Consider the following 26,972-nt stretch of genomic DNA (forward strand, 5'->3'; position numbering starts at 1 on the left):
AATCGATGTACAATGGCGATTATCTATCGTGTGATCTTGTATCGTGAAATCGCGTTTTCGTTTGAAAGCACGTTAGAATTGACGCGGCAGTGTTGGTTAATCGGTGGCTTTAAAGTTAATATAATACAACCTCATACCTTCGCCGTCGGAGTTGATGGAAAGAGACGGTGGATTTTTTTCTATGTAATATGTGTATATGCGTGTACCTGCGACATCGAAGTATATACCACAAACGAGACGAAACACACATACACATATACACACACAGTTGTAGAAGATGGAAGAGGAGAAGGGAAAGAGTTAAAGAGCTCATTCGATCGTGTCACGGAAAATAAATCAGAATGACGTAGACACCATTCTTTTCCACTCTCTTTCTCTCTCTCTCTCTCTCTCTCTCTCTCTCTCTCTTTTCTACCCTCAAAAAACCTTTTTTATAGCCGTTCTTTATCCTCCACCCTCTGTTCTAGAGAAAAAAAAAAATAAATGAATCTTGATCACGACGTTTCTTTCCACCATTAATCCGATATAGTGAAGTCGTTCTTTTTTTACCAATCGCTTATTTAGAAGGAAATATTTTCGAATGTGAAATCATTGATTTTTATGAACAAAAAAAAAAAAAAAAAAGAAAAAAAAAATTTACAATTGGATTAAAAAATTACAATGATTACAATATTATATTACAGAGAGAAAGAAAGATTTTCATAGAAATCAGAGAGAAGGATATTTCTTTTTCCAAATTGTTCCAAAATATTGGTAATAATATTGGAAAAAGAAATTTAAATACATCAATAATCATAATAAATCACATAATATTATTATATATAATATTATACAATTAAAGAAAAAAGATCATATCCCTTTTGACGCATCATTTTCATATTATCCTTCCAATTGTGTTCTATTAAATTTGTCTTTCCCATTATATCCTTATAAAATACGTCTCTTATTGCATAATTGAAGAAGACAAAAAAAAAAGTAATAATAATAATAATAAAAATACTAAACAAATGTGATCCCTCGTAGAAGTTACATTTTTAACAATGATTTCGAGCTGACAAAAAATTTCCTCGTTGACTTCTCCTATTTCTTTTTCTTTTTCTTTTTTTTTTTCTTTCTTTGTCTCGGCTCTTTTTTCTTTATTGTTCATATCTTCTCTTTTTATTTTTATTTTTTTTTTGCTTTTTTATTTATTTGTATTTTTTTTTTATTTTGTTTCGTTTCACGCTTTTGTTTTGTTAAATTTTCTTTTGTTATCTCAGGCACTCCGTCTATAAACCGCGATTAAAACACAACGCAAATATTACCGCAATTTAACGAGTATCTATTATAATATTCGATTAAAAATACCGATTTGCGCCATTGTCAAAGGCATCGTATCTAAAGCACGTTATAAAGACTCTATTCTCGCCATGATTTTTCACAAATCCTTTCGAAGGAATCGCGCGCGCGAATTGATGTTTCTCTTAATATACGTATATATGTATACATATATATGTATATTTTTTTTTTTTTTTAAATCGAAAGTATCGTGAAAAGGAACACGGGAGTTCGCGACGAATCAAAGGAATCGTACGTGCGTGTGTGCCTCCGTTTCGGATTTTCTTTCACTTCTTTATCTTCTATCTTTCTTCCTCTTCTTTCATCAATCTTCTCCTTCTTCGTAAAACCCACTTATCCGATATTCACAGCACATTAATAAGTGCACAACAGTACCAAAATTAGTCTCTCTAAAGTGTCTTTCTTTTTCCCTTCATTCTTTCTTCATATGTCTCTCTCTCTCTCTCTCTCTCTCTCTCTTTTTATCTCATTCATCGTTCCATTCTCTACGTAATATATCTCAAACGATACACTTTTTAAATGAGGCACTTGCCCTAATATATATATATATAATATATATATATATACTCACTTGACGAAATCTCTTTTTCCATAATCTTCTTCTATTCGTTTCTTTATCTCTCTCTCTCTCTCTCTCTCTCTCTCTCTTTCTCTCTCTTTCTATCTATCTTTCTCTCTCTGCCTCTCTCTTTCTCTCTCTCTCTCTCTCTCCCTCTGGCTTTCTATCGATCTGTACAAGAAAATTTGCCAACAATTAGTACAACGGAAGGCACGCCTCGTCTCGCGCGAATGCTCATTAGTAATGTCTCTACTACGCATAACAATTTTATTTTATTTCCATTTTTTTCTTATGTTTGTTCTTCTTTTTATTTCCCCTCCGCTCTCTCTCTCTCTCTCTCTCTCTCTCTCATTCTTTCTTTCTTTCTTTTTCTTTTTCTTTTTCATTTAGTATTCTTATTTAAGCACCTATACAAAACACACACAGGCCACTTCTACGAACACACAACAGTACTATATATTCTGATCCATATCACATTAGTACAACGGTACACATCGAGAAACGACGATAACGTATGTATATAGATAAATACATACGTCCTTCTCATCCTTACAGTTCAGTTCAGTTCAATTCATTTTAGTTCAGTTCAATTCATTTCATTCCTTCGAATGTTGTCCTTCGTCCTAGATTCCGTTCGCTGTCTTCTACCGAGAAACGGAAAATGAGAATATTACTCTCGACATGGATCCCATTTAATGAGATTGACGTCTATTTTAAATGACGTCAAACGAACGAACCAACGACGAAAAGATCATTCGATAAGAGAGTGGTTTAAAAAAGGGAGAGAGATAAAGGGAGGGGAAGGAAAGAGATAGAGAGAGAGAGAGAGAGAGAAAAAGAGAGGGAGGGAGGGAGAACGAATCGTCGAGAGTATTAGTTTAAAAAAATAGTTCGTTATTCCCACGTTGTTGCGTCCTACGACGGAAGATCATTTCTCATTCTTCATCTTCATCATCTTCATCGAAAATATCCCAGCTTCTTCACGGAAGGAGACGTAGCATTTTGTTTTCTTCTTTTTCTTCTTCTTCTTCTTCTTCTTTTTCTTCTTTTTCTTCTACTTGTTATTCTCTTCCTTTTCCATATTTCAAATTCGAAGAAATCGAACCAACACGAAAAAATCACATCTCGCCGTAATCAGGTAACGTTGACACTACGTATCGTACGATAATTACACCTCATAGTTATCTATCTATATATATATATATTATATATATATATATATATAAATATATATATATATGTATGTACGCATGTATGTATGTATTTTAATAATTCTTGCGATGTAAGATTTAAGATTTTTCTATATATATATATATATATATATATATATATGTATATATACATACATAAATACACACACACACATATATATGTATATACGAATATATGTTTATTATATATCGATTTTGGAACATTCTCGTACTTTATGTCAATATTCGTGGATCGACAGTTCATTTGTCACGTGGCACCTGATAGACCAGTCCCTGGCGAAAGAGCATAGAATCATTGATGCTATTTCGTTTCCTTCGGCGATTAGTATGCCTGAAGAGACGAGTTTCAGTGTTGATTGATCTTGAAGTAGTTCGAGAATTGCTCGGCTCCTGCTGGGACGCTGCCATGTATCTAACCATGTCATTGAAATTCGGTAAAAATTGTGGATTGAAAAGTGATAGGATCCTCTCGTTGAGTTCGCGAGGATTTCGCGTTGGTACCATATAATGGTCGCGTGGATTTGAGGGATCACTTGTTTGGGCGAGATCAAATACGAAGGACGCTGAGTTGGTTGTCGCCGAATTACGGCGTAGTTTGCGAAGGAGATCGTTCGAATTGGTACTGATGGTTGTCATAGCGCTGCTGCTACTGTTGCTACTGCTGTTACTGTCGCTACGTTTACGAGGACAATTGTTAGGATTCGTGCTAATAACCGTTTCGATATAGTCCAACTCTTTGCCCTCTCCTCCTCCTCCTCCTCCTCTTCCTACACTCCGCAATGGTCCTCCTCTTGATTCTTGACGAGGAACGACACGATGATTGTGTGATTGTTGGTACGGATGATATCGCGCATCAAAGAGTTCTGTTGTTTCTTTCGATGAAGATAGGAGGAACTCGAGAGGAACCCACGGCTCGTTTTTGTTATCATAGGACTCGACGATGCCAGAGGAAATCGATGATCGTTGATTGGGAATGCAATAGCTCGCTAATTCTTCCTTGATGTTTTTCCTATCTTCTATTTTTCTATCATTTCTCTCCTCGTTGCATTCACCACCTTCATCGTAATCATCATTATCGCCGTCATTGTCATCGTCATCGTCCTCCTCTTCCTCGTCCTCTTCCTCCTCTTCGTCGTCGTTTCGATCGTCCGACTCGGCGAGGTCGAAGGACGAGGAGGAAGTACCGAAGTCCGTGGGATCCTGTGATGATAAGCCTCAAACGGCTCTTTGTCGCCTTCTGTATCATATGTACGTTTTCTTCACCTTCTGCACCGGCTTATTCTCCGCCGATGAATTCGCGTTTTTACCATTTGGATTTTTCGGTGGTACGTTTAGAACGAGATTGATGGATTTGTTGTTGAAACCAGGTGATTCCGAACTCTCTGTTAATCGGTTCAATTGTTGACGTTGTTCAGATGGTTCTGGATAAGGAGTACCACGTAGTCTTTGGGAAAACCAGAAACCGGATGCGAAACCAGCGACCAATGAGAAAAGACAGGTTCCTATTAGGGCACCGGTTAATGTTTGTGCCGAGTATACCACTGGTGTCACTATGACGCCTGAAACGAAATAATAAACAGATCAGACGATTAACTAGATTAGAAATCTTGTGTAAAGCTCTGTTATCTCTTCTTAATCATAATCTTTCTGACGTACACTCCATGTTGCTTACAATTATTATAAAAAGTATAAAAGATCAAATGGCTTAGATCAAAGCCATCGTTTTATTATTTATCCGATCAGATAAACAAGTCAATACATATTAATGATTATTTTATTTTAGAATAAAACGAGACAGGACTTCGACCACATAAGGTCAGGAAAGGAACATCAAAGCGAGGACAATGCGAATCGATACCTTGGATTAGAGAAAGGAAAAACAATGTACGGGAAGGAAGATAGTCTGGTAGAACGTGCAACGATGCCCGCGGGACATGATCCTTCGAAGCAAAAGTTAGAACGGGCTTGTGCGTTAGAAAGGACACGCTTGGGAATAGGTTTGTTGATTACGCACTGTGTGTCTCGGTACGCTCGAGTTACGACGAACATGTATGTATTATATGTGTCTACGGATACGTTATATCGACGAGTACACAAGATCCGACGTGAAAAACGTAAATAAATGAAAAATGGTAAAGCTAAGAGGGAAAGGTAGATAGGTAGCTTAGCTTCGATCTTGATAAGAGATAAAATGTATCCTCAAAGTATTGATTTGATCTTAATCTTTAAAAGGTTATCATCTATTATTCTTCCAAGTTAATTTTTTTTTGTTATGCTAAAAAAGAGAGAGAGAGAGAGAGAGAGAGAGAGAGAGAGAGAGAAAATAAAAAACATGAGAAAATTTATTTCTTTTATGATACAAGATCAAATCAAAGATTTTGATCTTAATCCTTAAAAGATTATCATCTATTATCGTCCCAAGCTGATTTTGTTTCTTATGCTAATAAAAAACAAAAAAAGAAAAAAAGAAAAAAGAAAATAAACATGAGAAAATTTATTTGTTTTATGATACCATTTGTCACTACTGATAGTCTGAATGAATATCCATTTCAACAATGACACGTTTCCTGTCACATCAATTTTTATGTAATTTGTCATTCAGTACGTTCATTACGTTAAATAAATTGTCTTCCGTAATGGTTACGAAAATTACGAAAAAAATTATTGTTGTAAAAAATAGATAAAACGTACGAATATTGCAATATACGACGTATATCGTGATTAACAATTATTTATTTTTTGTGCTTTATCTTTTTTTCTTTTTTTTTTTTCTTTTTCTTTCTTTCTTTCTTTCATTCTTTCGTAATGACAATGTATTCAAGACATCCAACTTCTTTTAATAAAATTTAATATCCTACAGTATTTTACTTGGAAGAAAATTCTCTATATACGTGTATCAAATATTTCTAAACTTTTTTTTTCTTTTTTTTTTTTTTGAATTTTTCTAAGTTCTAGATATTTCTCCTTTATCGGATCGAAAACTAGATAGAGGATAATGGTAATGAAACAAAAATTTGCATGGGCGGGGGATTAGTGGAGAGGGATAAAGTTTCGATCATGATAACCTTTATTGAGGATTAAGGATCATCATGGGACTGATTAAAATTCTTCGAAAGGAAGGAGGAAGGAGGGAGGAGAATGGAGGAACTATGACGCAGGTGGATACTGGCGCTAATGATTACCTTGAGGTTCGTTAGCTCTTGGCTGCGTACGACCGTACTGATTTTCTCGGTCCAGTTCGATGACAATTTCATTGTCTCGTTCGTCAGGTTGTTCTCCGCGCCCGATTTCGGGCGGTACGGCTGGTTGCACGGGTTTCGCCATTTCTGAAGCAACGTTCACCAAGTTGACGATGACAAGGGGGATCGATGATATCAGGTAATACATATAAAATGTATACACACAAGCACATACTCTATACATACGTAAGTAGATACATACGTATGTATATATACATATATATATATATATATATATATATATATATATATATAAAATACATAATAAGGTAACAGTGATCATTGCCAAAGCTTACAAACAAGTATGTATCAATGATAAATTTCGTTAGTAAAAGAAGGGAAAAGTCAATATTAATCCCATGAAAATGAAACAAAATAAATGAAATGAACTGCTAATGTTATATTATAACTTGGTATTAATAAAATTTAGCGTGCGATATAAATGATATATATATATATATTTCTTGTTTTCTTCCTTATATATATATATATAAAGAAAGAAAGAAAAGAACAAAGCAGAGGCAGTAAGATAGGATAAAAGATAAAAGAAAGGAAAAAAGCACAAAAAAGGAGAGAGAGAAAGAGAAAGAGAAGAGAGAGAGAGAGAAAGAGAAAGAGAAGAGAGAGAGAGAGAAAGAGAAAGAGAAGAGAGAGAGAGAGAGGGAAGGGAAGAAAAGAAGGAAAAGAATAATAAGGAAACTCGTAAAGGATCGCAATAGGGGAGTATAACAAGTAGAAAAAGGAGAACCTATAAATCCTTATTGTTAGGGCTCGTGTTAGAAAACATCAGACGAGATTCTCATACTCTCATAAGAGTAGCATATTATCCTTCTGTCGTTTATATGTTACAATGGTTAGAAGTACGAGGATGGTAAAATGCGAGAAAATGCGATAAAACGAGCCGATTTGTTCGCCATGATTCTCTTATAAAAGATATAAGAAAAGAGGATGAACGACGAGGGGGAAATGCTAGAAGAGAAAAAGAGAAAAAGAGAAAAAGAGAAAAAGAGGGGGAACTTATGGGGTCCGAAAGATGAAAGCTGAAGGCTTGCAAAAGCAAGTAGTTAAATCTACGTGACGGTGATAGGAACGACAAGAAGAAAGTTCGCGATACTCGGTGAATCCCATTGGGATATATCATGAAAGCTGCCTGTCTCTACAGTATTCGTGGTGTTAACTATATATATGTATATATACAAATATATATATATATATATATATATATATATATATATATATATAGTAAGGACTCGTCGGCGATTACGGGTGAACGCGCCACGGTTCGATCGATTCGCTGATCCCTGCGCTTTTCGAATGGCTTTGAATCTTTGATACAAACATAGGCTGTGTATTTATGGTACGTGGTATTGTATTTATATATATATATATATATGTATTTATGTATGTATGTATGTACGTATGTATGTGTGTATGTATTTAGGCAGGTATATATTTGCGTATATATGTGTGCGCCTATCCTACGTAGACTGTTTATTTAGACGAACTTTTTCTTCTGTTCGAAGAAATAAGTTTCCTTTTCCTTTTCCTTTTCTTTTTCTTTTTTCTTTTATTTTCTTTATCTTCTTCTTTCTTTATTTTTTTTGTTCTTCTTCCTTAAAGAGAAATCTATCGTTTTGACAAACGTCTATTGTTAGATGTGCCAGATAAGCTTTGAATATCTTTATATATAAATAAATGAATTTTGTATGCTTTGACTACTCTATATATAAGTGAATTAATTTATATGCTTTGAATATCTCCGCAATAGTAATAAATATATATATATATATATATATTTATAAGCTTATGAATTTAATATGTAAAAAGAAAATATCTGAATATATTTTTTTTTATAGAAAGTTATTTTTTCTTTCATTTTTTTATTTTATTTAATTTTTTTTTTTTTTTTCTTAGAAACGATTATTATTTTCATACTGTTTTATAGATACTTTTATAATCGACAGTAATTATAGATTAATATTTAATCGACGTAGAACAGTTAATAAATCAAGTTATCTAACAGTTTATTTTATATAATTATTATTTTAATTAGTTATATTTTATAATTATAGTTCTCGTACCGATTGAAATTATTATAGAACGTTATATATTGTAATAGTATAAAACTTTATTTTATGTAAAAAATATTATTGCATAATAATGTAAAAATATTATAAAAAAATAATAATCTTTTTTTATAGCAATATGGTATACTATCATCACAGGTAGATTTTTTACTAGTATTGTATTACTATATAGTATTTAATTTTTTATTTATTATTCATTTATTAATTTAATATTAAATAATACTATTATCTAAATGTAATATATAATAAAATATAATAGTGTATAATATTATATTATTTTATACTACTTTAGATATTTTATAATAGCATAAGATAGAAATATGATAAATATTAAACAAAAAAAAAACAAAATAGAAAAAAAAAGAACAAATGCAATAAAATTATTACGAAGTCTTTATATCGTTATTACAAAGATAGATTTTCACACTATCGCACCATTTGTATTACGTTACATTAATTTCAATCGATAGGACATTATTCGAATAAATTAATATACACAAGTATACCGTTGAACTTTCTCAGAAAAATTTTTTTTTTATACCGAATATTTCTGCGAACGACTGTACATGAGCCCTACTTGAGATTTTTCGAAAGTCGTCGTTTCCACTTTGAAGTCAAGGATGCGTTAAATCAAGTATTTCAAGAGAGAGAGAGAGAGAGAGAGAGAGAGAGAGAGAGAGAGAGAGAGAGAGAGAGAGAGAGAGAGATATTGAGAAAGGAAAAAAAAAGAGAAAAAAAGGAAAAAAGAAAGAAAGAACGAAAGAAAGAGAAAAACAGACAGACAGATAGATAGATAGAGAAAGAGAGAAAAAGAGAGAGAGAAAGAGAGAAAGAGAGATAGAGAGAAAGAGAAAGAGTCATTACTTCGAGAGGGTAAAAAGGAGAAGAAGAGTGCGTGGGAAAGCGGGCTTTCTCTCGTTTTCGAGGAATTCGTTCGTGAAAGCTCAAGAAGGGGTGGTTTTTACTTGTTAATAGCAGCCTTACTGTACCTTGCTCGTAACCACAGCTTTTATGCTTTCCCGTAAGGATATCTTGGAAGAGCGTCTTGTCGGCATCGCTATCGTGTAGTTTCGTTGGAACTGCGACGCAAAGATTTGTCGTAGCATCCCAGGCGCAATGTGGATCTTGTAAAGCAACACAGGCCGCACAACTGCCTGCTAATAGGGAGTCACAATGATGTAATGGTACTGCACGTATTTCCGAATCGGCAAAGACCACCAATTTACTTGCTTCACCTGCTAGATGTACCACTAATAGATCTTTCACAGCTTGTCCTATAAACGTTAACGCAAACGCATATATTAATTTCGCACGATTTAACATTTGATTTATGGGGGTGTAGTGAATGGGACTTTTAATAATTTGACGGTTTTCGGATTTCACGTTTAACGCTAGATTTGTCAACTGGGTCAAGATAGATAGTATTTTTCATTTTCTTTCGTAATTTTTGTTTTTGTTTTGTCCTTTCTTCTGACATTACGTTATAATATTACGTTATAATTTATAAATAAATTTTTGATTTGTATTATTTTTAATAAAATTTCTTCTGACATTTATTGAAATTTATGAAAGATTTAATCTTATTAATTCGTTTTTTTTTGTTTTTGTTTAACATTTAGTTTAACATTGTTTAACAAAATTATTTTGACATATAGATATTTATATGACATATTAATATTTAATAGCTGAAAATGGTGATGTATTTTTCATTTGTATACGTTAACAGAATAAAAAAACAATTATATACATATATATGTATGTATGTAAGTAAATAAGACATAGGGAAGGGAGAAGGGATTCTCTCCCATCTCCGAAAATAAAAGTTGATTTTAATGATAAATACCTCTTATATGTATCGAGATAGATCATTTTGACCTTTCACTAAAATTCTGATTTCACTGGAACATTTATTTAAAAGTTCTTCGTAATATTTCCGAATAGTTCAGTTGTTTTAATTAATGCCTTTGAGCAAATTTGTCGTTCTAAAACTTATGGAACAATATACCGAATGTGATGGAACGATAATAATAGTTAACTTCTTTACAAATGTATCTCCAACGGTAAAACTAATAACTAAAAGAACTATACTTTAATTGGTCATCATTAGAGGAAATAAGAGAGAATTATTTAAATGTACAAAAGTAAAAAAGAAAAAGAAAAAATCAAAAAAAAAATATCCCTTCTCATCTTTCGTAATAATTATTTTTTATAAGTCTGAAAAATTTTACTCTTTCAAATAAAATATATATATATATATATATATATATATATATATATATATACAAATATAGGTTTTTCTTTTCTTAAATAGGCATTTCTTTTCAAAAACATTCGTGCAACCTTCGTTAGAAATAGATATATCATACATAAGTCATCGGTGATTTTAACGTTAACGTTATATAAATTATAAATGTTATAATTTTTAACAATTTATTTTGACCTTGATCGATGTTAATGATATGAATTAATGTTATAACAAAAAAACAAAAGAAAAGAAAAAAGAAAAAGAACAAAAATGCACATTAATGTAACCCATACGATGGATGTCAATAAAAATAGTTATATAAATAATGTCCTTAAATCTAATATATATAATATAAAACGAAGTACTTTATCACGTTACGTGCGATGTCTTACATGAATGATTTTACAAGTTAAACTTTCTATTCAGGTCGCGTGTAACACCGACTGCATATTTACACGTTGGGATATTTATTAAATGCATTTACAATATCAAAATGGACTGACCGAATGAAAAGATCGAGTAAAAATGATTCGAAAAAAAAATCGAGCAACGTGTTAATAACAAAAAGTTATCTTTTATTTCTTTTATTTCATAGGACGAAATGTTCATTTGTAGTCGTAACAAATTATCGTTAATTTTAATGTTTGAAATGGTACCATTGATCTTTATCTTATTGAAATAAGGGTGAGACTCGAACGAAAATGTTTTATATAAAAATATTTTTTTTGGATGAATAAAATTTTGATGATCGCGAATATATCAAAAGGAAAGTCTACTCTCTTATCGTATAATATATATTCAACTATATGGCGAGTAGTAAAATAAATAGGGACTTGGTGGGTAAGCTTACCGTATTTCAGCACTTGGACGTCGCTAACAATGACCTGATTAACGTCGGTAACAGAATCCGGGGAACGGGTGTTCAATGCCTTCAACACGCGACCGTCGTCTGTGGAATATATCCGAATATTTCCATGTATAATTTTAGAAAGGCGAAATACGATCTCGTGCGACGAACGAGAAATGTTATTATTTTAGGGGCTGACGTTACCTGTTCCAACGTAAAGTATATCGTAGGCCTTGCCGTCTAACGCCTTCACTTGAGAATCTACGGCGACTTTGGTAAATCTGTAACTATAAACAAAAGAATATTTTTTTTTGTTTCCTTTTTTGGTTTTTTTTATCTTTCTTTCTTTCTTTTTTCTTTTTTTTCTTACTTTCCCTCGTCATTTTTTTTCTTTTTTTATAATTTTGATCGGCAAAGGATATCCAAATATTTTCTATATTTAAAAATTCAACACAATTATTTGTATATTCTAACACAGTCCAATTTCTTAATAATATAATATATATATATATATATATATATATATATATATATATATATATATATGTTTTATTATTAACACGAATTATACTTTTGGATCTATAGTTTATCTTGGATCTTTAGTTAGTAAAACGATCTTTATTTTCGATTATATTATTAATCGCTTTTATGCTTGTTTTATAAAATCGAATATGACGATATACTTTGTTTAATAAAAATATCGAGAATGTAATTCGAAGTTTTGTTAGATTTAAATAATGCACGACGAGGAAAATTATTCCGAGAAATGAAATTATTTAAGAAAGCTCAAAAGTTATTGCTCCAAATTGATGTAGCAATACCTTAAGAGTAATTATTTTTACGATTAATAAATCATTTTTATTATCAATAATTTGTTTTATTTGTTGAACAAAAAATTGTTTATCAACCGATGAAGTATTTAGAAAAAAAAAGAAAAAAAATAATATCCACACACACACACACACACACACACACACACACACACACAGACACAAAATTCGATGCTATTTTGAGACTATTTCGAACGTTTGCTCTAACAAAGAGAATATTTATAACTTTTATATAATTTTGAGAAACATTGTCTTAATCTTAAGACGTACACAAAAGGTTTATAAATCCGTTAATACCAGTTCTAAACTCATTCAGTGTAATAGAAATGAATATAATCATAATAATAGAAAGGACTTACTTGAAACTGACTTTGGTTATCACAGGCATTGCGAAATAGGATTGGACAGCGTCGTCCATGAGCGGATGAGCCTTAACAAAATTGACGGTCATATCTGGAAGTGTTCTAGAGTCGTTAACGCAAGCACCGGGTCTTGGTTTAGGCACCCTTTCAACCGGTACTCTCAACCAATTGCTGTTTATCGTTTCCTGCTCCTTGAACGCACCCTGGAAGACTTCGAGAACACTGTTCATGGAGAAAGCGCAGATCGCTGAGCCACCGATGGAATTTACAGGAGTTGTGAAGACACCATATACCAATCGTGTACGATTACCAGCGTAAAATCCTTCGGTTACGTCACTCGTTGATTCTGAAAATCATCGAATAAAATAAATGGATTATTGGATTTGTTAAACGAAAATAAACATGTTTTGCTTTTTAGATATCTTTTATTATTATTATTATTATTATTATTATTATTATTATTATTATTATTGTTATTATTATTATTATTTGTTTTCATTTCTTTTTCATTTTTTTTTCTTTTTTTCTTTTTTATAAAAATTTATTATAGATTAAAATTCAAATATTTTGACATTAAAACATAAAAATAGCCATAACGTAGAAATTCAACATCTTTTTTTTTTTTAAGATTAAACATCAACGAATTATTATAATTTAATGTAAGTATAACAATTCGATATTTAATTCGATCGAATTCGATAATCGACTATATATAATTAAGTAGGAGTCGTTTTGATTTTATTGTCGTGCAATTACGGAAGGTATTGTTAAAAAGAAAGTTAATTATGGAAAAAAAAAAAAAGAAATCGCATGCAAAGTTTTTGATGTTTGTTGTTTACGCTTGTTAAAAGAATCGTAGTATGACAACGAGTTTTTCGTAATGGCGTACAATAAAAGAAAGTGAAAAGGATCAGAATACTGCTATTATCCTTTTTATCGGTAAAAACGGTTTTTCTTCGTGTTACTCTGAAAAACACTAAAAGCAGTATTTAATTTTCCCTGTATAACGTTTTATAGGATATTTTTTCTTATCTCTTTTCTTTCTATCAAACGATAGAGCTTTTCAAAAAGAATTCGAAAATAAAAAGTTAAATTATCATTCAGATATTGGGATTTTTAATCGGACGGCAGTTAACTCTTCTTACAAAACTAAATAGTTTAATATTCTTGATGATTATCGTTAAGAAATTAATTTAATTGATTAATTAAAATCGTTAAGAACTTTAAGATTTTATTATATTAAATAATTTATTCCAATTGAATTCGTTAGATAATAATTTTATTTAAATAATTACTTATTTTCTTTTTTCACATATTTATTTCAATAATTGTCATTTTATTTTATTCATTTTTAACGATTTCTTTGAATTAAATTTAAATAGACAATAATTTCATTTATATCATTATTTAATATAATAAAATCATATGGAGAAAATAAATCTTGTTAATTCTTGACAAGTATATTAAAATATAATAATAAATAAGATTATAAGATTGAATAGTTAGAAATTATTTAAATATAATAGATAAATTTGATATTGCAATGTTTAATATTATCACAATACTTTTCCCTATTTTCTTTTCTTTTTTTTTTTTTTTTTCTTTCTTTCTTTCTTTCTTCTTCCATTCAACCACGCCATCTAAATTATTTATAAATTGCTGAAATAATCGATTATAGAGAGATTAATAATAATCGTTAATTGCAAATAATATCGGGAGATATTTAACGACGATAAATTAATCTGTCGAAAAAAATGTTGGAAATAATATTTATGATATTATATTTGATTCAACGTCATATGTGATAATATTTAATTATAAACATAAATTAACGATAATGATTTTACTGTGCAGTATTCACGATAGTAAAACGTATCTAAAATCTCATAACAGTCAACCTATTAAATCTTCAATAAATGCCGTGTCATATTCTAAGAATATCTCCACTCTCTCTCTCTCTCTCTCTCTCTCTTCTCCCTTCTCTCTTTCTTTCTCTTTCGCATGTTATTATATGGACTGGTGAGAAATACCAATAATGCAAGATATATTCCTTCTACTTTAGTTATCTTGGGCTCTAACGACTTAGCCACGAACTGGTCGATCGCGAAAATGTTTCTGGGCTGTGAGAAAAGGAAGGAAGGAAGGAAGGAAGGAAGGAAGGAAGGAACGAACGAACGAACGAACGAACGAAGAAAGGGACGGGGCGGGAAGGGTGGTAGAAAGGGTTGATGACGACGAAAAAGGGAAAAAAATGTGACTCGCTTGGAACGTTTTCCCAGACTCGACTCAAGTAGAGAAAAAGAAAGGGAGAGAGAGAGAGAGAGAGAAAGAGAGAGAGAGAGAGAAAGAGAGAGAGAGAGAAAAGAGAGAAAAAAGTTCCCAACATCGCGACAAGTTTAAAAGTCGAACAAGCCTTTAAAGTCTCGTCCTCTTCCCTACGTTTCTTCCTTTCTCTCACTCTCTCATTCTCTCTCTCTCTCTCTCTCTCTCTATCTCTCTCTCTCTCTCTCTCTTTCTCTTTCTCTGTCTCTCTTTCTCTCTCTTTTTCTTTCACTTTTCTTTCTCTATTTATCTATCTGTCTCTGTTTCACTTACATACACGTATACACACGATATACATACTTACGAATATATTATATACATAGAAACATGTAACACATGTAACATAGAAAGAAACTTGTACCTTTTAAGGTGTGTTTTAACATATATATGTATATATCTAGCCGTGAAAAAGTTTTCAACTCAAATTCCATTCGTCTAACGGTACACTCCGAATCTTGGTGCATGAGTACGAAAGCCTTACTGGCGCCCTACTCCCTTTTGCGCCTATCCCCTATCCCTTCGTCCTTTTCTAGAGGAAACAAAGTGGAAACCAGCATGAAACTTCGTCAAATTCATCTCTCGTAGAGTCGACTTTTGCCGACTGTGATGAAAATTCAACTATGGTTCTTGCGATCTCTTTCTCTCTCTCTCTCTCTCTCTCTCCCCTTCTCTCTCTCCCTTTCTCTCTCTTTCTCGCTCTTTCTCTCTCTCTATATATGTATATATATATATCTCGCTCCGTTTTTTCTTTTCTATCGTACCGTATAACGAATGTCTTCATTTTATTATGAAGATAAAATTTGGTTTGTTATTAACAGAAAAAAAAGGAAAAAATAGAAAGGAAAAAAAATGACATCGTACAAATTTAAACCTTTGAACTATAATTATTTTTCTTTCGTACGTTCCCGAGCCAATTTTTTGATTTGATTTATTTTCTTTTTTTTTCTCTTTTTTTCTTTTTCACTTTACAATATATGTATATATCTCATCTTTTAACGTATTATATATATATATATATATATATATATATATATATATATATATATATATATATGTACATGTTTATGCATATACTTCGAAAGTAATTTTTTCATTAAAAATTTTTTACTATGTTATAAACACTAGGAGTAAACAGTTTAACTATTACAAAGTCACGATCATTATGAGTACGTGAATCAATTGTTATTTTTTTTTCTTCATTTATCATTACAAAATAAAATTAAACCGATCGTAAGTGTAAATAAAAATAATAAAAAAACGAAAATTATTTTCATCCGAATAATCATCATATTGACGTTAATAAAATAAAATAAAATAAAATAAAATAAAATTAAATTAAATTAAATTAAATTAAATTAAATTAAATTAAATTAAATTAAATTAAATTAAATTAAATTAAATTAAATTAAATTAAATTAAATCAAATTAAATTAAATTAAATAAATGAAAGATCGATCGAAAACGTCATTAATCGATTTAATAACGAACAAATTTATTAAATATCATTTATTTTATAAAATACATTTAATGAGAATATAAATCTTTATACTTATCCTATACTTCGACCCTATTATTTTTATGTCCTCTTATACGATACTATAATACATCTTTTCGATCAGCCCTTCGCGTACTTCTCGTTTCCTTTATAAAGCAACGATACCTTTGTCGGATATAGAAAAGAAAACAAAAAAAGAAAAAAGAAAAAAAAAAGAAAAAAAAAAGAAAAAAAATATATTAATGGTATACTTCGAACGAGGGGACCCGAACAATTTTATATTCTTTTATCGGAACATAGAAGGAGTATAAAAGAAAGAAAAAAAAAACAAAAGAAAAAAGAAAAATAATGATAATAATAATAATAAAAAATAAGAAAAAGAAAGAAAGAAAGAAAAAAGAGAAGAAGAAGAAGAAGAAGAAGAAGAAGAAGAAGAAGAAAATAAAAAGAATAATATCCAGAGAAAAGTAAAAATAGGCAAAGGAGCATACGCAGTCGAAGAAATACTACTTCTTTCCGTTTCTTTAACAGATGAATAATATAGTATGTATCCTGTAGACTTCCCTTTCTCCCTCATACTCTTTATTTTCCTTTCTCGATCATTTCTTTCATTCTTTTATTCCTTTTATATATATATATATATTTTTTTTCTTTCTTATATACATTAACTCTTTATATAGCTCGTTTGAAAACTTTTCTTCGATCTGTTCTTTCGTTTGTTTTAAAGAGTATGATTTCGGTGTAGAAACTCGCGAAACTTTTGGAATCACAAAATTTTCCGTATTCGGATGTACCTTCATGAATTTTCGACGTCGCTCATCGGTCGAGAAACGTATGATTGACTACGAACACGGTTTGTCAGCTTCACGTTTGTTAGTTTGGACGGGAGAACTCGGTCCGTTCGCCGAGAGTTAGGATCGGTCCTCGTTACTTCTACTAGATGTATGTGTGTATAAGCATGTGTAAACGTATGTAAGTATATATATATATATGTATATATATATGTGCAAGTATGTATGCCTGTGTGTGTGTGCGCGCGCATGAAAGTATGTGTATATACTTGGACGGTGAGTTCGACGTTTGCCCTTCTGTTATTGTTCCTGACAAACTTTATTACTTCGAGAACGGTATAGTATGATTTAACTCAAGTATAGACCAATCAAGTTTGATATGTTCGTACATCACAACTGTCGTACATTCCGCGAATAAACTAATCATAGAATATGGTGTATGTTGGTAAATCTTCATGTATCGCGTAATTTTTATTACTACGATAGATTTCTGTATGAAATAAAGTAGGATGAATGAATTAAAATGACAAATATTTTCTCTACATCTATTATCCAGGTACAAATAATATTATTTTTGTAATATAAAAATTCGTTTTAATATATCGAAAATAATTATTTACGTATGTTATACGATATCAATATACTAGAGCAAAATATTATTATTTGTGATAAATATCAAAAAGTAATATGTATAATACATATATATATATATATATATATATATATATATATTTTATTTGATGAAATTTATTTGGTGTTTAAAACTATAAGAAAAAAAAGACTCATGTTTTAAAGATGTTTGATAATTTGAAAAAATTTGTCTTGTTAAATGTAAAATTAAATCAATAAAAATTATATATATATATTTTATATATAATTTATATATAATTTATAATTAATATAATTAAACTAATATATAATTTATATATATTTAATTTTTATTTATTTAATTATATATATATAATTATATTAATAGATTATAATATATATATTATATATTATATATTATATATTATATATTATATATTATATATATTAAATATATATTAATATATATAAATAAATAAAAATTATATATATATATATATATATAATTTGATATTTTGTTCGAAAACATATGAAAAGATATTCATGTTTTAAAGATGTTTGATTGATCGAATTCATCATAAATTGAAAAAATTCATCATAATAAAAATAAATTTTCATAAATAAAAATTCTACTATATATTTTTTATGTATATAGAATATTTGACATTCCGTTTTGAAAACGTAAAAAAAAGATTCACGTTCCGAAGGTATTTGATAATTTGAAAAAAATTCGTCACTTTAAAAGATAATTTATGTAAGTAAAAATTCTTACATATTTTTTTATAACATTTGTAAAATAGGGGAATCTGTAATACGAACTTATATAAAAATTGTGACTTGCATTTGTATAAAACGATATACAGATGTTTTGTATAATTTAATTACTTTAATTCTTAAGGGTTATAATGGGAGAAATTTTATCCTAAGAAGATGAGAAATACGGGGCTTAATCGACTTATTTGTTTCAATTACTTTTATATTATTTGTAATAAAATTATAAAATAATTAATTCTTACAGTTTTAATCTATAAGAAAATAATAACTTTTTAACAATATACTTAATAACAAAATACTTCTTTTTTTTTTTATTAATCTTTATAATAAAATAAAAGAAAAAATAGCGAAAAGCAAATTAAATATAATTAATTAAATATAATTAATTAAATATAATTAAATAAAAATAAAAATCGAAACCGAAAATAACATGATAACGTGAATTTTTTTTTTTTATTTATATAAACTTTTAAAGTTTGAATTCTTCAGTTATTTTTTTTTTTATATTTATATATTTGATGGTGGTCGATCAAAGTCAAAAATAGATAGACGAAATAGATTAAATTCAAATATTTTAAATAACATTATGAAAACAAATTAAAATTTGCATTATAATTAAAATTAAAATTATTAAAAATTAACATTTAAAATAGTATAATAAATACATTGTATAAATGTGACATGATATCTCCTATAAAAAAAAAAAAAAAATCATGATAATTAGAATTTTAAATTTTATTTTATAAGCAACCCTCATATATATATATATATACACACACATATATCTTTTATATATACACAGACATATATCTTTTATAAATATATACATCCAAAATGTATACACGACCTATATTTATGTATAACTTGATTCGTCGTTGTATAACAAATACGATTTCATGTCGTTTCCTTTCGCTCGAAATATTTTTCTATTATCAAATACTCACCTTTTTTTCTTTTTCTTTTTTTTTTTTTTTTTTTTTTTTATTCCATGTCGAACGGATTACGTTTTCTCGATCAAGATCCGATATATCAAACAGTACTTTCCTCTGAGAAAGTTCTTGAATACAGTTGAAAAGAAAAGGAAAAAGATCCAATTTTACGATATATATTTTCTGGAGAAATCTCATTCTAATTCTCGTTCAGTAGCATGGAACGCAAGAACGAGAACGTCGACCGGACGAAGGTATCGCGATACACAGCTGAGGAATTTCAAGACGGTCGAGTGATTTGGCTTTCAGGTGCAACGGTCCGATTCGTTGTCGGAGAATTTCATCCCCGAGACGGTAATAAACTTCTTTATTCATTTCCTTTCTTCTTTCCCATTCTACTATCCCGTTCCAAGGTTTCTCCCGTCATCTGCCAAAGGCAGAACACATCGTGGAAAGGCCATACCAGAAGCTGCTAGAGGTCTACGACGAGTAGAGTAAAAGAAGGAGTTAGAATTGTAGGAAGGAATGAAAGAAGAAAGGAAGATAGTACTAGAAAGAGAAAGAGAAAGAGGAAGAGATCGTAAAGGAGTAAGTAAAAGAAAAAGAAAAAGAAAGAAAGAGAGGATTGGGAGTGGGGTCTAGGTTGTCCGAGCAATCGGTGGGATAGTCCGGACCTGCGATTTGGCAAGGATCCACCAAACGGATCTTTCAGCTGGCCAGAAGCCAAGCTTCCTCGTCGGATAGGGATTTCGGTTCGATGTGCGGCGACAATATTCTCTGCCTCCTGAAAGAGCGAGAGAGAGAGAGAGAGAGAGAGAGAGAGAGAGAGAGAGAGAGAGAGAGAGAGAGAGAGAGAGAGAGAGAGAGAGAAGTACATATCCCACCACTCGTCTCGTCTTTTCTCTTTTACTCTGGACTAGCATAGCAGTACCAACAGCGGCAGCCTAGTCGTTCACCGTTTGGCTACTCCACCTCCTGGTGAGCTTGCGGCCATTGTACCATTTGTACTTTCCTACAGGCTCCCCAGGCTTCATTTCGTTGCTCCATAGGCAGTTGGGACGACTTATCGAGTGACAGGAAACCAGTTTATATAGTACACTACATGCTTTACCTTCAGAGTTGGGAGGGATTGGGTTGGGTTGGGTTGAGTTGGGTTGGGTTGGGTTATGCTGGGAAAACCACCGGCTGCTGGTGAACGTGATGGTGAATAATCTATCTTATAAGCATGATGAACAATACAACATATCGAACAAAAATTTCTTTTCAGTTCTACATGTAATATGGGACGCGCCACATGATTCAATCTCGACTAGATCATTTTTTTTCTTTTCTAGTTAGATTCTTTCCCTTGATTTCCGTCTCGCAAGATTTCTAAAGGTTTATATCTGACTAGAGGATATGTCTAGGATATAACAAATTGTTCCACGACGAGGAAGAATGTTTTTAAGTAAAGAAAATTGTTCTCTGACCATGCGTTATATTTTTAGATATAAGAGAGAAAAAAGAAACAAAAAAAAATATTCCGACTTAGAAGAATATTCTTAGATAAACAAAATTGTTCTCCGATCAGACGAGACATTTTTAGGTAAACAAAATCCTTCCCTGTGATAGAATATTTTTAGATAGAAAAAAAAAAAAACATCGTTCTTCAATCTAGAAGAATATTTTTATATAAATAAAATTGTTTCCTGACCATGACGGAATATTTTTAGATATAAAACAAAAAACCAAACATTGTTTTCCGATCTTTCCGATATAAATAAAAGATTTTTCTCCAAGCAAAGGCAATTACTAGTTTTATCTGATAAAATTGTTCCCTCCCTCCTTCTTCCATCATTGGTGAGGAAAAAATTATTATGTATAAAAATGTATATATATAAAGAAAAAAAAAAATAAAAATAAATAAAAAAAAAATAAAAAAAAAAAAAGAAATTAAAACAAACAGAAAAAATTGATACTCACGTATTTCGTTGAAATAGAATGGATATTCGCCAGGTACAGAACAGTTGAGTCTAGCTTTCAGGAAGCTCGTCCATCTGTCGCTGAACGCATGAGGACCGCCTTTGTCGTGCTGGCAGACTCTACCGACCCGCGAGTAGACCGCCTAAAAATAAAGAAAATTCTTGTTGGTCACGAACAATCCTTACTTCCTTCTACTTCTTCTTCTTCTTCTTCTTTGCTTTTTTCTTTTTTTTTTTTTATTTTCTCATCTTATAAAATAGCATTCTTATATAATACCTTGCCACAGTTCATATACTCGACCGCGGTTTCCCGATAGAAGAAGAACACGTAATCCTCGTAGGCGAACGAGCTGACAAAATTTGGTCCTGAAAACAAAATCAACATTTTTATACACTTTTCTATATATATAATATATAGAAATAGAGAGAATGAGAATGTGCGTGTGAGAGATAGAGGAAGATATATATATATGCATATAGAAATAAAGAGAATAAGGGTGTGTGTGAGAAAGAAAGATATATATATATATATATATATATATATATATATATATATATATATATTTACAGTTTTTTATATAATAATTAAAATGTTTAATCATAACAATAGTAATATATTATTACCTATATATAAATATAGAAATATTATAATTATTATTATAATTAAAAATTTTAATTAATATATATATATATATATATATATATATATAATAATATAATATTATTAATATAATTAAAAATATCAATTATTATATAGAAAAATTATAATTATATATATATATATTATTATATATATAATTATAATTATATATAATTATATATGTTATTATATTTATAATATATAATTAAAGAATGACATAAAATTTTAATTAATAATATTTTTAATAAATTATATATTTAAATAAATATTTAATTTATATTTAATAATTATATATATAAAATAATATATTACTATTGTAATTAAAAATTTTTATTATTATATAATTTAATTTATAAAAATTATAAATATTTTATACATATATATTTTTTCTATATATATATACTTTTATATGTCTTTATTTTTCCTAATACTTATTCGTTTTAATATAGAAATAATTTCACGTTTAACTTTATTACATTATTTTTTTCTTTAACGAATCCATATTTAATGATTCGTGAAAAAACGAGGTGAAAAATTCATAGTAGAATCATTGTACTTATCCTAACATCTATTATCTCATGTCTCATGCTTTCCCTTATATCTTCAATATCAAAATGATACTGGGTAAGTTATCGCAATGTATTTATAATAGGAAAACTCGATGGAAATAGAAATCTATGGAGGTAGATCATACATACGTGTACGCGTTAGAGTGCGATATCGCGATCATCGAGAGTGATTTATAAGCGTGACATCGATGAAGGGGTTTTGGGTATAGGGGTTAGGGATTAGGGGGTAGTGGAGAGATTTTGGTGAAGAGGGGACGATGAGGGAGGATAGGGGAGGCACGAAGCGACATTTGGTAAAATTTCGTTACTAAAATCGGATAAAAGATGAGCTCGTGCGATCGAAGGAACGGGGGTTTATGGTGAGAGTAGAGAAGGGAGTGAGGGAAATAAATCGAAATTTCCAAATAAATTGACTGTCTCGTACGTGTTCGTCGATAAAGATCAAATACCAACATGTCGATAACGGTATTGGTATTGATATTTCAGAGGGATGAGGAGAATGGGAGTGGAAGTGGGAGTGGGCATGAGGGTGAGAGTACGATAAGTACTAATTGTAAGCTCTATTCGTCGGCCTGTTCGTTCGTTCGTTCGTTCGTAGTACGTTACGCGGAGAATTAACGACGAACGAAATAATATTCTTTCGGGAAATGCGAGGCTTCCTGAATGACGCACTCGCACGAATAATACGATCGATAATTAAATTTTAATTTCGCCGGGTCACGAGCAACGCTAGTTGGCGGGCCAGACACCGATCAAAATTCGATGGGCGAGTTTGCTTCACTACTCATACCCATTTTCTGTCTCTCTCCCTCTATCTCTCTCTATCTCTCTCTCTCTCTCTCTTTCTCTCTCTCTCTCTCTTTGTCTCTCTCTCTCGTTATTCGGACTTATTACAACGCTTTGGGTACAAAGGGTGGATTTAATTAACATGATAATTAACGTTAACATGGTTTGTATATACACACACATATATATACATATAATATGTATGTACATATTATACACACACACACACACATATATATATATATATATATATATATATGTATACATGTTTCAATGTGATGATCTATCATCATTCTTCTATTTTATTGAATAGAGAAGTTAATACGATATTTTTGTTGTTTTTTAAATTCACAACGTAGATATGAACGATACAATCACCGATTGCATTTGATCGACGTTATGTTATATATCGAACGCATTGATTTTTAACACTCGATTTACGGATATTGATTGTATAGCTACTATTACTGAAACCCGTAGGTACGGTATTGACGGGGTAACATTTTAAATGTGATTTCTCTCTTTTTTTTCCTTTTTCTTTCTTTTTTTTTGTCTCGTCGTCATCGTCGTCGTCGTCGTCGTCGTCGTTACTACGTTACATACCTACGTTACATTCAATTTTAAATCAATTATGAAATAGTTAAATAAATTAAAAAATATATTTATGTATATGTGTGTGTGTGTGTGAGCGCGTATTCGTATCATTAAATCGAACAAATACCGGTAGAAATTATTTAAAAAATAATTTGTTAGCAATTATAAATAAAATATTAATTTTAATTAATTTAATATATTAAAATAAGAAGAAATCAAAAAAAGGAGGGGGAAATATTAAATACAAAATAAATATTATCAATTATAATTCCTATTATTTTAAGCAATGTAACTTGAAATCTGTCGAACGAGACTATTTTCGTAAATCTTTAAATTTAATCCAATTAAGCGTAAGTATCGTAGCAAGAAATAGAAAGAAAAAAAATAAATAAATAAAAAAAAAGAAAGAAAAAAAGAAACTTAATTCAATAGAATCGATATTAATTAGATAGAGGTATAATTAATTAATAGAGATAATATACATTTACCATTCAATTGATTCAAATCGGATCGTTCCGTTCGGATCTTCTCCCTAAGGATAAGAGGTGCCCCTCCGGTGAAGTCCGCAACCGTCGCAGCATAGAGCTGTCCCTCTGAAACACAGAAACGTTTCTGTCAAAATGTCACGTTGGAGACATTTACCTTGTGTCAGGACGTTTAGTATGGTTAGTTAGGGTGTCCAAGATGGGAGGAGGGTCATCAAATTCACGATTATAACAGTCGACGGAGACGGTAAAGGCGACCCTCCTCCTTTCGGGTTAATTTTCACATCCTCTAGTGTCACACTACGATGAAGGTGGTAGAAAGCATTTACGGAATCCTTCTCCTCCTAATCTTCGAGAAGGATCCCTTTAACCTTTGCTGTCTTTCGACCTTGTGCTATGTCTACCGCGTTACGCGTTACGAACGCATACCGTTCTTATATGAAACGTTCCTTGAAACTATCCTACCGTGTTTAATCGCTTCTCGTAATATATATGCCTATATATATACATATATGTACACACGCACACATATATATATATACATATATATATATATATATATATATATATATATATATATATATATATATATGGTGGTTCTCTATGAATATCAATCCTACGCATTATGAGGTCAACTCTGACATGAAACTTCATCATTTCGTTATAAATATTCATAAAATAAATTAGTTGAAAAAAGTGAGAAAAAAAAGAAAATTGAAAGAAGTTTTACTTCGAAATTATTTTCAATGTAGATACATAATATATATGCGTATACGTACATATATATATACATAGATATTTCTATACGAGATGTCAAAAGTAAACAAAATCAAATAAGAGTTTGTTTGAGAATAAATGATGAGAAATGGATTAACCGAGTGAAAAGTTAACTTTACGAGAATCCTGTATACGGATATTTTATATATATATATATATATATATATGTGTGTGTGTGTGTGGGTGGGTGTTATATATATATATGTTAGTTAAACTGTTGGCGTGACGCTTCATTTAGTTATAAATATTCATAAAACAAATTAGTAAGAAACAGTTATATTTAAAAAATTATTTTCATGATATACGTATATATATATGTTATAACAACATGTAAACACGGAATATCAAAAGAAGGAAAAATCGGGTCAGAGTTGACCTGAGAAATTAAGGAAATAAATTATAAAATAAAGGGTAAAGGAATATGTGCATAAACATGTTTATGAATGTTTATGTACATAAATACATACATACATACATACATACATACATACATACATACATACATACATATATATATATATATATATATATATATATATATATATATATATACTTTTCTTAAAGATAGAAATGAACGCTATTATTGAATGTGACATGCTATGTAATATAATTACGAATTCAATCATTTTGTTATTTATCATAAAACGAACCATTTTTGAAATAGTAAAATTATACAAGAAGCAACTCGTATTATCTATTAATTTATTGACTTCCTCTCTTCTACTTTTTTCGTTCTTCTTCCATTTTTTCTTTTCTTTTTCATATTACCGTTTCATACAAATGATAACTTGCAATCCCTCGAGGGTGATATCTTTTTAAGGTTGCGGGATAAGTACATTTCGTAATTTGTTTGATGTTTAATACCTATCGCGCTGAGAACGGGTCGGCAAAGCAAATAAAAGGAAATTGAGAGATAATCTGCCGTTAATATTTGTTATTTCGCGTCATGCACGCGTTTTCGAGTACGGACATTCGCGGACATCGAAGAGAGAAATGTAGAGAAAGAGAGAGAACGAGAGAATGAGAGAGAGAGAGAGAGAGAGAGAGAGAGAGAGAGAGAGATTAGAATTTGCTGTTTACCCTACTTCCACGAGCGATTACTTAATTACATTTCTTGCGGCTCCCTTTGAGAGCAACGTTCGCGAATGTTTGGAAATCGTAACGAACATCGTGTTACCGTCGAAAATTGTGCGCAAGCAGGTTGAATATATATCTATCACTATCTAACACAATCAAATACCATCCTCACCTATCTACCATATACCTCCACCCTCACTCTCACCCAAACCCTTTCTGAAACCGAGCTCAGAAATTATTTATTTCCCTCTTTTGTACCTATAACAAACAAGTTTCCAACGAAACGTTTCGATGAGATAGCGTCGGATAGATACGCGAGTTTAATTTACGACACGTTTTGGTTCAAACCTAGTGAAATCCACGTAATTTTAGTAGTAGTAGTAGTAGTAGTAGTAGTAGTAGTAGTAGTAGTAGTTGAATATAGTAACAGTAATAGCGATAGTAGTGATTGTAGTAGCAATGGTAG

General features: G+C 30.4%; 2 protein-coding genes across 3 annotated transcripts in view; both read right to left on the bottom strand.

The window, feature by feature from the left end:
• Window positions 1-3,242: 3,242 nt before the first annotated feature.
• On the bottom strand, window positions 3,243-4,323 carry LOC124431573 (protein IFH1-like; the record flags this gene model as incomplete). The annotated part of the gene is made up of 1 exon (XM_046979643.1): window positions 3,243-4,323. A coding segment is annotated over one exon (975 nt), but the record flags the coding sequence as incomplete, so codon positions are not given.
• The window catches only part of LOC124431594 (semaphorin-1A-like), a 288,575-nt gene continuing 265,907 nt past the window's right edge, over window positions 4,305-26,972 (bottom strand). The window contains exons 7-15 of one of the 2 annotated variants that reach the window (XM_046979676.1): window positions 24,656-24,760; window positions 21,856-21,944; window positions 21,580-21,721; window positions 12,716-13,064; window positions 11,731-11,813; window positions 11,530-11,628; window positions 9,424-9,708; window positions 6,291-6,434; window positions 4,305-4,667 (exon numbers count right to left, since the gene is read on the bottom strand). In XM_046979676.1, coding sequence (XP_046835632.1) covers window positions 4,351-4,667; window positions 6,291-6,434; window positions 9,424-9,708; window positions 11,530-11,628; window positions 11,731-11,813; window positions 12,716-13,064; window positions 21,580-21,721; window positions 21,856-21,944; window positions 24,656-24,760 — 1,613 coding nt within the window. In that variant the 3' untranslated portion in view covers window positions 4,305-4,350. The remainder of the gene's footprint in view (window positions 4,668-6,290; window positions 6,435-9,423; window positions 9,709-11,529; window positions 11,629-11,730; window positions 11,814-12,715; window positions 13,065-21,579; window positions 21,722-21,855; window positions 21,945-24,655; window positions 24,761-26,972) is intronic. The other variant, XM_046979677.1, reaches the window with a different exon arrangement.

Source organism: Vespa crabro, chromosome 21, assembly GCF_910589235.1.
Source record: "Vespa crabro chromosome 21, iyVesCrab1.2, whole genome shotgun sequence".
Lineage (NCBI taxonomy): Eukaryota > Metazoa > Arthropoda > Insecta > Hymenoptera > Vespidae > Vespa > Vespa crabro.